The sequence below is a fragment of the Limtongia smithiae genome (assembly GCF_038497785.1).
Source record: "Limtongia smithiae strain NRRL Y-17922 unplaced genomic scaffold V1518scaffold_3, whole genome shotgun sequence".
NCBI lineage: Eukaryota > Fungi > Ascomycota > Lipomycetes > Lipomycetales > Lipomycetaceae > Limtongia > Limtongia smithiae.
The window spans coordinates 762,384-775,079 of record NW_027117624.1 but is presented as its reverse complement, the minus strand read 5'-3'; the positions used below and the strand labels follow the sequence as shown (position 1 = coordinate 775,079).

The following is a 12,696-nucleotide window of genomic DNA, read 5'->3' as shown; positions in this document are numbered from 1 at the left end:
CCAGCACATGCCCGCCACAATGCGGCCAAAGCAGTCTGAGGACCTCGCGACGTCCCCTAACGACCGCTCCCAGCTGCTCTCCCCTGATGCCGTGTCCCTCCACTCTACGGCCTCCACACCCGCCCTCACCTTCTTCCGCAACCGCGTCTTCTCCTTCGGCTCCGCCTCCAGCCCGGCGCCGTCCTCCGCAGCCGACGTCTCCCAGTACACCGCGCTCGACCGCGCGTCCATCTCTGATGCCACGACCATCCTTGGCGCGCCCCGCCGCTCCTGCTCGCCGGCGCACCTGCATCGCCGAAAGCTCCACGCCGCGCCCGCGTCGCCCGGCGGGCCCCTCGACTACGGCGCGCTCTCCGTCTCCGGCCAGTCGATCTCCTCCTGCGACGATGACGCAGTCCCTATTGTGGACGAGGCCAACATTGAGACCGTGGATCCGCGTCTCTACTCCGACCGCCGCCGCGACCGGTACCGTGCCAAGTCAAAGTACTACCTCAAGTACTACCTCCCGGTCCTCACATGGCTCCCGCACTACCCCGTCAAGGCCGCGCTCGCCGGCGACATCATCGCTGGTCTCACCGTCGCGAGTTTCAACATCCCGCTGTCGCTCTCCTACGCGCGTACCCTTTGTCACGTCCCCGAGCGCTACGGTCTGCTCGGCTTCGCGTTCCCGCAGCTCGTCTACGCGTTCATGGGAACGGTCCCGGTTATGATCGCCGGTCCTGAGCCCGCCATCTCCGTCATGGTTGGTCAGGCCATCACGCCGTATATCTACGCTGGTAACCCCTCGCCTGAGGAGTCGGAGCGTCGTGCCATCATCTACGTTGCGTTGATTACCTCGGTGCACGCGATCATGTATCTCCTCATGGGCTTCCTTCGTCTCGGCTTTGTTTCCTCCTTGCTCTCCACTGGTCTCCTGCGTGGGTTTATCACCGCTGTCGGCGTTGTGCTTACCTTTGACACACTGATCCAGGCCCTTGGTCTTAGCGCACTGGCTGCCGCTACCGGTGCCAGCACCTCGTCCGCCGCCGTCAAGCTTGGCTTCATTCTCACTCACCTGAAGGACGCGCATGGTCTTAGCGCGGGAATTTCGTTCATCTCGTTCGGAATCATTATTCTTATGCGCACGCTCCGTGGCAGATACGGCAAGAAGTTCAAGGTCTTGATCTACATCCCCGATATCCTCATGATCGTCATCTTCTCTATCATCATGTCCTACAAGCTCGACTGGTACGGCAAGGGTACCGACATTGTCGGCGAAATCCAGCGCCCGAATATTCAGATGATGTCCCCATTGACCAGTGCAACGACTGGCATGCTGTCCGACGTTATCGCTTCGGCCTTCATCATCGCGCTCGTTGGTTACTTCCAGTCCGCCGTCATCGCGAAGAACATCTTCCCCGACCCGCCCGTCGACCCCCGACTTGCTCCGCCCCGCTACCCAACCATTTCCCCCAACCGCGAGCTCGTCGCGCTTGGCTCCATGAACCTACTCGGCATGTTCATGTTCTCTCTTCCCTCCATTGGTGGCTATGGCCGCAGCAAGGCCAACAAGCTCTCTGGCGCGCGCACGCAGCTCTCGTCGATGGTGTTTGCATTTTCTACCATCGTCGTCACTTTCGGTCTCCTGCCGCTGATCTATTACCTCCCACGACCGGTCCTCGCCGCCGTGCTCGGCCTTATCTGCGTCGCGCTGCTCGAGGAGTTTCCCGGCGACGTGATGTCCTACATCCGTATGCGCGCGTGGAGCGAGCTTGCCATGGTTGCCATCGTCATCGGCATCACCCTCGGCGTGTCACTGCAGATCGGTGTCACTGTTGGTATTGTTATCTCCGTCATCCAGATCCTCAAGACTGCCACCCGTGCACGCATCCAGGTGCTCGCGCGTGTGCCGGGCACGACCAACTCGTTCCGCGATGCTGATGCGCCGTCGCATGACATCTCGGAGACCGACCTCGAGAGTCTGGAGAAGTTCAGTAACGTTCTCATCGTGCGCATTCCCGAGCCTCTCAGTTTCGCCAACACCGGCGAGCTCGAGCAGCGTCTGCGGAGACTCGACCGATACGGTACTATGCGCATGCACCCGTCGCTTCCGGCCCTGCGTAACTCTGAGCAGAACGTGGTCATGGACTTTGAGGGCATGTCGGCTTGTGACACGACCTCTGTCGAAGTCCTGTGCAAGGTGGTCTCGGCGTACCGGGCCAAGGGCCGGTATGTGCTGTTTGCGCGCGTGCCGCCGATCAAAAGCACCATGCTCCTGTTTAAACGTGCCGGTCTCAGTAAGCTGCTGTCCTACAATGGACACCCGCCCGCGTACTTTGCGACGCTTGACGGTGCACTCGAGGCGCTTGACGAGTGCATATACGAGATGCCCGGCAACTGGACTGAGGAGGACGAGGAGAATGCGATCGCACACATGAACAACAATGAGGAGGTTGAGGAACTCGAGGAAGACAGCATGCTGGAGACCGAGGTTGACAGCATGAGCGACGACAACGAGAAGAGCGCGCTGCGCAAGGACATGGTTTAATCGTGACCAACCGCATCTGACCATACATTTTCTTTTATTTTCACTAATGTTTTGAGATTTGCACGACTGGATCTAGAGTCTTGGGCGAGATACAGACACAATCGCGAAACACGTCCTTTTTGCAATTCTACTGGACTGGATACACATCGGACCTACCGGTTACCATTTTATACTTCTTACATTCTTCATTTGATGTGGTGTTAGTTTCGCATATGTTGACAGCGACTAGAGCATAGAGCTAGATGTCGAGTCTACGACAGGAGCGGCGGATTAATGACGAAAATTATATTGCACAGGCAACGGACAGAAGACATAATGCGGATCTGTTAATATCGGGGTTGGTAGGGGTTTTTGTTTTTCTATTTCACCATTGTACTGTATGTATGTTTGCATGGATGTGTAAGTAGGGCTCGGTATTTCTGTCTTTTTGGTTTTTTCCCTGCAGTCTATCTCTGTCCTTTCGTTCTGCGTTTGATTGGACATCATCTGGAGAGCGAGCAGTACGTCCTGTTGGTAGTTGCAGAATATGGAAACTGTGGATCTGATCGAAATTGAACCGCTGGTGACTGAATTGTGAGCGTGTTTCTTCTACACAAGCGAGCGGTTCGACGAACAGGCGTAGCAAACCGGTTTGACCCTGCGAAGGCGCCTCAAGATAGCGAGCGAGGGGCGCTAGGCCGGAAGGGGAGCAGCACACGCCGCTGATAACGCGGGCGGCGTGGTACCCTAGCCCGGGGCCATGAGCTTCCGAACCGGCAACTGCGCAGGGCATTGCGTAGGCTAGACGACCGCGACGAGCAGACAGGATTCTGCAGCGCACCGAGAACGAGACTGCAGACGCGCGTAGTGGACGTAGGACCGCACGCGTACTGCTTGCAACAAGCCAATTGAGCGCACGCGAAGCCGCCACTCATTCGTCTCGTGCGTGGACTTCCCGGGGCAGTGACCGCCCTCAGCCAGCCATCGCGCTCGCATATTCCTCCATCGTCATCCTCCGGAGTGTCCACTCTTCTCCCGCACTATCACCCACCTGCACGTTCCTCCTCGCCACCACTCACACAACCACCGCGTCTCCGCCGCCTTCGCCGCCGCTGCCGTCCCCCGCTCCTCCGTCACCGCCATGTCCCTCTTCGGTGACGACTACGAGGGGCCCTCCGCCTCCGCGGCCCGCTCCGCCCTCTTCGGCGACGTCGTGCCCTCGCGTGCTGCCCGCACCGCCGCCGTCGCCTCCGCCCGGTCTACCTTCTCCACTGTCGCAAAGACCGTCGCAACAGCCAGCGACAGCCTCTTCGGCGGCGACGATGGCGAGGCCGACCCGTGGTCGCTCCCTACGCCGCGCATGTCGCAGAAGCCGACCATCGCCACCTTGCTCTCCCCGGCGAACTGCCCCCAGGCCTACCGCGACTCGTTCTCCGCCGAGGGCCCCATCAACGGCGCGCTCACGACTGAGAATGTCCGCCACGCCATCGACCGCGCAGGCCTCTCGAACTCGTCCAGCGCCGCGAAAATCATGGACGTCGTCGTGCGCAGCAAGCCTGATAACAGAATCGACCTCGGCACGTGGTGTGCCGTCATGGCCATGATCGGCCTTGCCCAGGCTGGCGAGGACGACATTAACCTCGACGCTGTTGATTCGCGCCGTAACAGTACGTTGATTGTATCTTATTATCGCCGTCGCGACCAGGTGACTGACTATCGCGTTATCTAGGCCTCCCCCAGACGAGACTGCGGCAAGACGCACGACCTGCGCCTGTCCAAGCTCCTGCTGCTCGCGCACCATCCATCCGGGCGCCGTCCATTCGCAATGTGCCCGCGTCGCGCAAGAATGTCGCCGTCCCGGTGCCCGTGGCGTCGCGCCAGGCGTACGCTCCGTCAACCCGTGGGGGCTATCCGCAGCAACAGCAGGTTGACTCACAGCCGCCGCTGTTCTCGCAACGACAGCTGCCGACACAACCACTGTCAATTCCACCTACATCGTCGTTCTCGAACGATATCCCGCCGACTTCTATGACGCCGCCGTCGCCGTCGTCGCCACCTGGCATCTCGGTGGCGGACCCATGGGCGGCGGAGGACGACGATGACGAGGACGCCATCTCGCCATCGCCGTACGCATCCACCACGAGCTACGGCGGGGGCTCGGCATACAGCTCCACAAACTACACGTCGTCGTCGGCGTACTCGTCCACGAACTATTCTTCTCCTAACAACGTTCCCGGCATGTACCAGCCTCAAACTATCAACACCAAAGGCGTTTCGGACAACTACAACTCCAACTACTCCTCTGTTCTCGGCGCAGACTACAACGACCTTGCGCGCTCGAACAACGACATCAACAGCTCGCTTTTCACCGACGAGCCCATCATAGTCCCTCAGTCCGCGCCAAACGCGACCGTCGTCGAGGACGACGACTCCGATGTCGGCGAAGAGGATGGCGAGCCCCGCGACCCGTCCTATGTGCCCAACTTCCCATACACTCGCGCCCAGCCATACTACGACGCACATGAGGGCGATCGTATACGTGTGACGATAATTCCGGAGAAGGAAGGCGTCTTCATGTTCCGCCACGTCAACTACCTCCTCGAAGGTGCGTCTGTCCCTGGTGCTGACGGCACCCTCGGCCGCGGTGGCAACAGAGTCGTGCGCCGGTATTCCGACTTTGTCTGGCTCCTCAACTGCCTGCTCAAGCGCTACCCGTTCCGCATTCTGCCGCTGCTTCCTCCCAAGCGTTTTGCTGTAAACGGCCACTACCTGTCCTCGGACGAGTTCTTCCTCGAGCGCCGCCGTCGCGGTCTCTCACGGTTCATCAACGAGCTCATCAAGCACCCCGTCCTTAGCCGCGAGCAACTCGTCGTCATGTTTCTTTCTGTTCCGACTGAGCTCACGGTCTGGCGCAAGCAGGCGTCTGTCTCTGTCGAGGACGAGTTCACCGGCCGCGCTTTACCTGCAGGCCTTGTCGAGTCCTGGAGCGTCGCGGAGGCGGAGCGTTGGGAAGACGTCCAGCAGGGCGTGAAGATGGAAGCCGAGCTCTACACGCACCTGTGCCTACTCATCGACCGCATGGAGAAGCGCCAGGAGTCAGTTGCCGCCGACCACCAGCGCTTCGCAAACTCGCTGCAGACGCTGCAGGAGGTCACGCAGAAGACGTACTCGGTCGACTCGAGTGACCTGAGCCTCATCAATGACGGCGTGAAGAACGTCGCAAAGTACCTCACGAATGCGCAGACGCTTCTTGAGGACGAGTCCCGCGGCTGGGAGATCGGCGTGCTCGAAGATTTCAAGCGACACCGCGACGGGCTCATCAGCATCAAGGAGCTTTTCGAGCGCATGGAAAAGCTCGATATTAACCAGATTCCCTTGCTCGAGCGTCGGATCAGCAACAACGAGACCCGGTTAAGTGGCATGCGGAATCGTTCCGATTTCAAATCCGGCGACATTGAGCGCGTCGAGCACGCCATCCAGCGCGACCGTGAGACCATCAAGGAGCAGCACACGCGGTCTTGGCTTATTAAAGAGTGCATGCGCGACGAGCTCGCGTACTTCCAACAGACTAAGTACCGGGTAGCCAAGCTCTTCCAGGACTACGCGCAGGAGCGACTGAAATATGCGGAGCTGTTTGCTGAGAACTGGAGAGTGCTCTCCAACGAGATTAGCGAGGTCCCAACGCAGCAGTCATAAGCCGTGATTTGCAAGCGGCGGGGTAAAAAAAAAATGAACGTGTGCTCGCAGGCACTGGGACAAAGGAGCGGTGGAGCAAAGTAGGCATGAACCAGTTGGATCTCTCAGTTATGTTTTGTTTGTTTGTTCTTTTTATATTCTTTCTGCATATCATCACCAGCAATTTTGTGACATGATTGAAAAAGAAAAGGAGTGCAGAGCAGACGGAGAGGTGGCGGGGTTTGGGGGCGTGCGTGCGCGCATGCATGATTGCTGGGTAGATGTGGAGGAGGAGGTCTTTCTTTGTTTTCTATTCCTTTTTGTTGTGCGGCTAATGTGAGAACGAATGCATATTTCTATTGTCATATATTGAGTACGACTTCATATAAATTCTGCTGTTTTTTTAGAAAATAAGATAGAAGCAAAGCACATGAAAATTTTGGACAGGAGTGTTCCCTGGGAGTAGATGACCCCGCGACGCGTCAAGTCACGTTCTCGACGCGCCTTCAATTTATCCAACTCGCCGCGCATATTAAGATCAACTGTATACCACAACGCTACTCTTGCTCGCATCACTGTTTACAGACAGGCGAATCGGTTTGTGGCATCTGCTTACTTGAGAGAGAGATGACGGTGCTCGCGCGACTGGAGTAGCACCAGTAGAAGCCTATTCGCCTTGTTCGTCGACGGGTCCATCCGCGACCTGTCGAGATGGCACGCGTCAACAACGACAAGGACGCCGCGACCTCTGAGAAATATACGACCGATGTGGTGGCAAATACACAGCAAGGGCAGCGACCGCGGAAATCAGTCGTCCCGGCGAATGTCATCCTCGACCCTTCATGCCGCGTGAAAGTGCAGCACGGAATCAGTCAATTCGTCATTGGCGGCGAACGTGACGCGAGGAGTGCAGCAATGGAGGGTCATAACGCCACCGACGCAGGTGTATCGGATGTTGTTGCGAGTCTGGACGAGATTGAGGAATTCGACGAAGACAACGACGACGACGGTGACCGCGTCGGCGCACCGGCGCGGTTCATCGAGGACGATGTGATCGAAGACGACGACGGCAGGGAAGACAGTACGCAGGATGAAGTTGACGCAATTGAATCGGCATCGTCGGCTTCTGAACCCTCATCTCCTCGGCTGACTCTCATCACCGACACTCCTGTCGCTATTGCGGACGCAGATCCAATCGTGCACTGTCTCTCATCGCCCGAGACAACGCAGGCGCCCAGGAATGTTACGGTACAGTCAAATAAGCACTCTGCCAAAGTTTTGCAGATGTTGCTGACGCCGGATTCGCAGACGTTTAAGCCATTGGAGCTAGCTGACGACCCGGTCAACTCGCCGTCTTCGGAGTCGTCTGCAGCAGAGGAGATTGACTTCGGGGCTGACGGATGGCGGTTAGATGGGAATAAGGCAGAGTCGCGAAAGGGGTCAACGAGCAGTCTACGGCGGCGCCGTGACGCAAACGACGATATTGACGACGGCGCGATGAGTGCGTCGTCTACAGCTTCCCGTAAACGAAAGCGTACTGCAGCGGCTGCGGGAACGAGTTTGTTGAAACTATGGAATACGCCGCAGCAAAAGCAAGTGGACGACACCATTGTACCGGCTCCAGTGGAGGAGGTGTCGTCAACAGAAGAAGCCCCGCCTAACACGATGGTAGCCATAACTGGCCAATCTAGACACGTTGTACTCAAGTTAGGAGCGCAGGCGTTGCAACATCTACAATCACAGTCATCACAATCTTCACAATTTTTTGCAGCTTCTTCAGAACCGTCGTCGCCGCAGGATCATTCTTCGCAAAACTCCGCGGCGGCAAAGAAGGTCGTCGTGTTGAAAATCGGCAAGCAAGCTTGTCACAGACTGCAGGACAAGAAAGCAATTACATCAGAAGCCATTGCAAGGCCGCCATCGCCGTCTTCAGAGTCGCAGCGGCGCACGTTACGTGCTCGCGCGTTTGGATCGCTAAGATATGACGCGCCACAGTTTCTCACATCTGATGAGGCAACCGAACGCGACAAGGAGCGGGCGCCGAAAAGACCGTCGCTGTCTACAAAAAATAAGAAAACTGCGTCCCGAGCGAGAGTCACATTATCTGATTCTGCAGTTTCCACGATGACTCTCCACGCGACCTTGCCGACGCCGCCAAAGTCGTCGCTGTCAGATGATGGGATGGTTGATATCCCCGACAAGAGTGACGAGGAGTACGGCGAGGAGTACGGCGAGGACTGCGAATTGCAGCATCTTGTTGTACATGATCTTGATGATGCGCCGGCGCCACCTGCGAAGCCTATTCATCCTTTTTTCACCAGGAAGAAAACCGCAGAGAATATCGTCGATTTGGACGATGTGCTGTTGATAACGAGTGCACCGCCTACGACTGACTTTGAAATGAAGATTACGCAGTCATTGGTAAAAAAGGATGAGAGCGGGGTTAACAGCATTATTCATCCGTTTTTTTTAGGTATGGTCTGTGGTTTGAGGCGTGGCTTTTGCTTGCTAACAAGCGCAACAGTGAAACAGAACGGCCCAAAGGAATTTGATAACGACTCGATTCCTTCCGACTCAGATGGTTTTCCCACGATCGATTTTAGTAGCTCGCGGCCGGGTAGCCAAAATCAGACAGTGCAATTTGAGGAGCCGTTACCACTTCCGTGGCCTACATCGTGGAATCGCAACGTCAATCCTGAAGCTTTCAAGTTTCCGACAGGAGATTTGTCGAGTGTGAGGAAACGAGAAGTACCAATCTTTCACCCTGACGAATCTAGTTTCCATGTAGAGAAGTTTCTCACGCTAAACGATACTACTCCCATCAATGTACCGAGTAGTGCGCGATTCATGTCGTACAAGGCGATGCATGCGGTTTCTGAACGGGTCATTAACACGTCCAGTCACCCGTACCTACGCTACCTCGATAGTATATTCCTCTCTAGCGACGCACCTGCATCGGACTGCAAGCTATGGAGCTCGAAATATGCTCCCGTCAAAAGCGACCAAGTTGCCGTTAGTAACGATTCCGCGATTCTTCTCCGCAAGTGGCTCAAAATGCGAATGGATAATGCGGCGGACTATGCGCTGCAGGAAGCGAAGGTCCGAGAATCGGAGGAGCAGCAACAATCACGACCGAATAGGCGGAAGAATAATACTGATGACCTTGATGGGTTTATTTGCTATTCCGAGGGGAATGAAGATGATCAGGTTGAGGCGCTGAAGCCAGAATATGTGAGTTCTGACGACGAGGACTACGATGGGTTCAGCAACTTCAACGGACAGCAAGGATCACAGACAGCGGACAGCCAGGTCGATGACGGGGGTGCTGTATCGGAAACGAGCTATCAGCGTCGCAGACATCGGAGGTCTGGACGACAAGCGGCTGTATCTGCTGCCTCGCGACCTAGTCGGCAGTCTCGACTCCGTCCGAAAGCATCACGGCCGAACGCGCGATCGAACGTGATCATCCTGCATGGTGGTCCTTCAAGTTTCAAGTCCGCAGCCCTTTACGCTTCTGCCGCCGAGCTTGGGTATTTTGTGTTCGAAATCAACACCGGTCAACGACGGAGTGGCAAGGATATCTGGGACAGAGTCGGCGAAATGAGTCGGTCGCATTTAGTGCATGCATCGACAACAGACACACAAGAGTTTAAGCAGCAAAGCTTTCTGCTGGTCGAAGATGTTGATGTAATTTTCGAGGAGGACAAGGGCTTCTGGAGCGCGATGGTGAAATTCATTGAAACATCAAAGAGACCTGTCGTGTTGACGTGCTCGAATCTGCAGTCCGTGCCGAGCGAGGTGCTGGATCTCGCGACGCCGAATAACGTGTTAGAGATGAAGCGCACGAGTACCGAGATGCTTGCGCGGATGGCGTGGATGATTGCGTTTGCTGAGGGGTGTGAGATTATCGATGGCGTTGAGGGTATGCGCGATATTGTGGAAGCTGTGGACGGTGATTTACGAGCCGTGCTCGCGATGCTGCAGACATGCTGCGTGTGTGGAAATGTCGGTAGGGATAGGAGCACGCAAAGCGCGTTCGTGTCGTTAAGCGAAGAGGAAGATGATGATATTATCGTCGACGAGGAGCGGACCGCGAGCGAGGGCAGGATGGTATGTGAGAATTCTGCCGTGTGGAATATTTTGCCGTTTTTGCGCAACACGACCAGGGCGAGCAAGAAGAACGCGGATTCCGATGAGGTGCAAGTACTATTTCCAGAAGACCGCAAATATGATATGGAAGTTCTAGCTGCTGCTATGGATTTATACTCCTGCGCCGATGTCTGGAAGCGGGCCGCGCATATAGCATTCGAAGTGCCTGTGGTATGTTGCGCGATCCTCTACTGTGCCATTGATACAGTACTAACGCTGGTCAGACATATGACTCTAGCGAGATTCCGTCCGCGGACGTCGTGGCGTCCTCGCAGTTGCAACCATCCTCATCCCTCGCACCTACCACCGCAGAGATATCGTCTACTCAAACTCCCACCTCCGCTGCTACAATCACAACCATCGGCGCCGGCTTCAACGACTTCGCTATGCTTGGCACGATTCCGGATTCAGAAATCCAGCGTACAAGCACACGGCTTGTGTTTGAGTTTGCGCCGTATGTTGATGTCCCGCCATTTGGAAGCACGGTTCTTGCTGCGCATGGCATGGATCCCGCTGGTGAGATGTAGGGCGGGATCTATTTTTTGTAATATAGCTTGCATGGGTTATCACGTGTGTATTTTGCAATTTTTCATCTGTGTTCTTGGATTCCATGGTGAGTTGTCGCATAGTTGTACTGTGTATAGTTGAGTTAAGGTTGCAGCATAGTTAAAGTACATTTCGTATCTGTATTTCTAGTGATATTACGCAGTTTGACAAATGCACACGTAGTGGTATCTCGTCATAGACTAGTCGAGTAGTCGTAGATCTAGCGCAGCCAAGTGCGACGCAACGTCAGGGAGGCTATTCTAGAAAGCGATGCCGACAGTCGAGGTAAGCGAGGTCTTGGCCACTTGGCAAGGGCCACATCCGCCAGCGAGCATGGGGCTAGGGCACGGAAGGTTCCGTCACTCTGCGCCTGTCTCACGACCGCATGATACGAAGTACGAACAAGATCCTGAGATTCTTCTGATTGAAAACTGCAGGCGCCATAATTTGCGGCGTTGACAGTCAAGATATCATTCATCAATTGGCTAGATTATACACTAATTAAGAAAATACCGCGCGGATGGCAATCGGGAAAGGTTCCAGGGAAGACCACGAGGCTGCTGCGGCGCGGTTAGTTGAGCTGCGGGAATTCCTTATCAGTTCCTTGCGTACCCATGATCGCGCGCGTGTGGGACGCAGAGGGTGGCAATCTTAGTGGTTGCCGTGGATTGTGGTGTCCATGTAGAGGGGCTCTGGCTCGCGGAGTTCGGAGGTGTCAAAATGGTGGTGCTTGTGCTCCTTGTGCTCAGGCTTTGCGGGTTCCGCGGCGGGAGCAGCGCCTTCAGCGGCAGGCTCGGCGGTCTTGGCGGGCTCGCCCTCAGCGTGATGGTGGTGGAGAGGATGCGTGATCTTCTCAATAACCTCAGCGATCTTTGTCATTCTGGCGGTGTTGTATGTAGTTGTATGAGATTTAGTAGATGTTGGAATGTGGTGTACACAGCACGACGCAGGGACGGGCAGCAAGGGCTGGTTTTATAGACAGACGCCTGTCGCGGTGGCTTGACAGCAGCAGACGCAAAACGGCGACACGGGGAGGGTGGCGGATCTGGCGGAGAGGTTTTGGCGGGCATCGCTGCGGTACGTGTCGTATTCAGGGCTATCTGGAGTTTGCACCGCATCCAGCGCCACAATATGCACGCGTCTGATGATAATACCGAGAATCACTCTGTCCATGCTATGGCCCGACTTGTGAAGAAGTAGTACTCAAGAACAGCAGCGTGGACTACGCGATCCCACCTCGTGGTGTCCTGGCGCGAGAGGTATCCATCGCATGGTGCATGCGCTGTTGACCCATCTTCGTCATGCTACATGTGCGGCCCGCGCCAGCGTGCCATTAATTACTGCGCCAGAAGTCCAGCAAGTCTCGGAAACGCTGTGGCGTCGATCTCGGGGCTCTGCTACAATGAACAGCGCGGAAGAGAACAAAGGGCAGTAGAAGTTAACCCTGCGCTCATGATGATCGTTACGGTGAGGAGTGCGCTCAGGGCCTGCCGCCCTGGCCACCTCCGGATTCTCGTCGACTCCACCCCGAATTACTCCATGCCCACCACCACTTTATCGCCAGCTCTCTGCGTTCTTCCTGATCTTAGTTCAAACGACTTCTTCCAAACGACTTGGTCCGAACGACAGTTTCTCAGCTGCCTGCCCTGCATCGAAATACCGAGAACAACGAGCCTGCGCAAGCGGCACACGTCACTGCATATACGGCACAAATTGTCCCGCCGCGCAGCACTTGCGCCACTGCGGCGTCATCGCGTGAGCGCCATCCAATACAGCAGCCAAAACTCAGCGCTGCACAGCGGCTTTCTTGTACGCTGCTC

General features: G+C 56.0%; 4 protein-coding genes across 4 annotated transcripts; all 4 read left to right on the top strand.

The window, feature by feature from the left end:
• Positions 1–19: 19 nt before the first annotated feature.
• On the top strand, positions 20–2,527 carry V1518DRAFT_371758 (sulfate transporter family-domain-containing protein; the record flags this gene model as incomplete). The annotated part of the gene is made up of 1 exon (XM_066901366.1): positions 20–2,527. One exon carries the CDS (start codon positions 20–22, stop codon positions 2,525–2,527), a length of 2,508 nt encoding a protein of 835 aa, XP_066760804.1.
• A 741-nt stretch (positions 2,528–3,268) lies between these two features.
• V1518DRAFT_413771 (uncharacterized protein) lies at positions 3,269–6,618 on the top strand. Its single transcript, XM_066903394.1, has 2 exons — positions 3,269–4,173; positions 4,236–6,618. Exons 1-2 carry the CDS (start codon positions 3,648–3,650, stop codon positions 6,200–6,202), a joined length of 2,493 nt encoding a protein of 830 aa, XP_066760803.1. The 5' UTR covers positions 3,269–3,647; the 3' UTR covers positions 6,203–6,618.
• Positions 6,619–6,635: 17 nt separating this feature from the next.
• Positions 6,636–11,258, top strand: V1518DRAFT_209451 (uncharacterized protein). Its single transcript, XM_066900910.1, has 3 exons — positions 6,636–8,654; positions 8,706–10,943; positions 10,992–11,258. Exons 1-3 carry the CDS (start codon positions 6,893–6,895, stop codon positions 10,994–10,996), a joined length of 4,005 nt encoding a protein of 1,334 aa, XP_066760802.1. The 5' UTR covers positions 6,636–6,892; the 3' UTR covers positions 10,997–11,258.
• Positions 11,259–11,326: 68 nt separating this feature from the next.
• On the top strand, positions 11,327–11,929 carry V1518DRAFT_413766 (uncharacterized protein). The gene has a single exon (XM_066903393.1). It carries the CDS (start codon positions 11,597–11,599, stop codon positions 11,852–11,854), a length of 258 nt encoding a protein of 85 aa, XP_066760801.1. The 5' UTR covers positions 11,327–11,596; the 3' UTR covers positions 11,855–11,929.
• Positions 11,930–12,696: the final 767 nt, after the last annotated feature.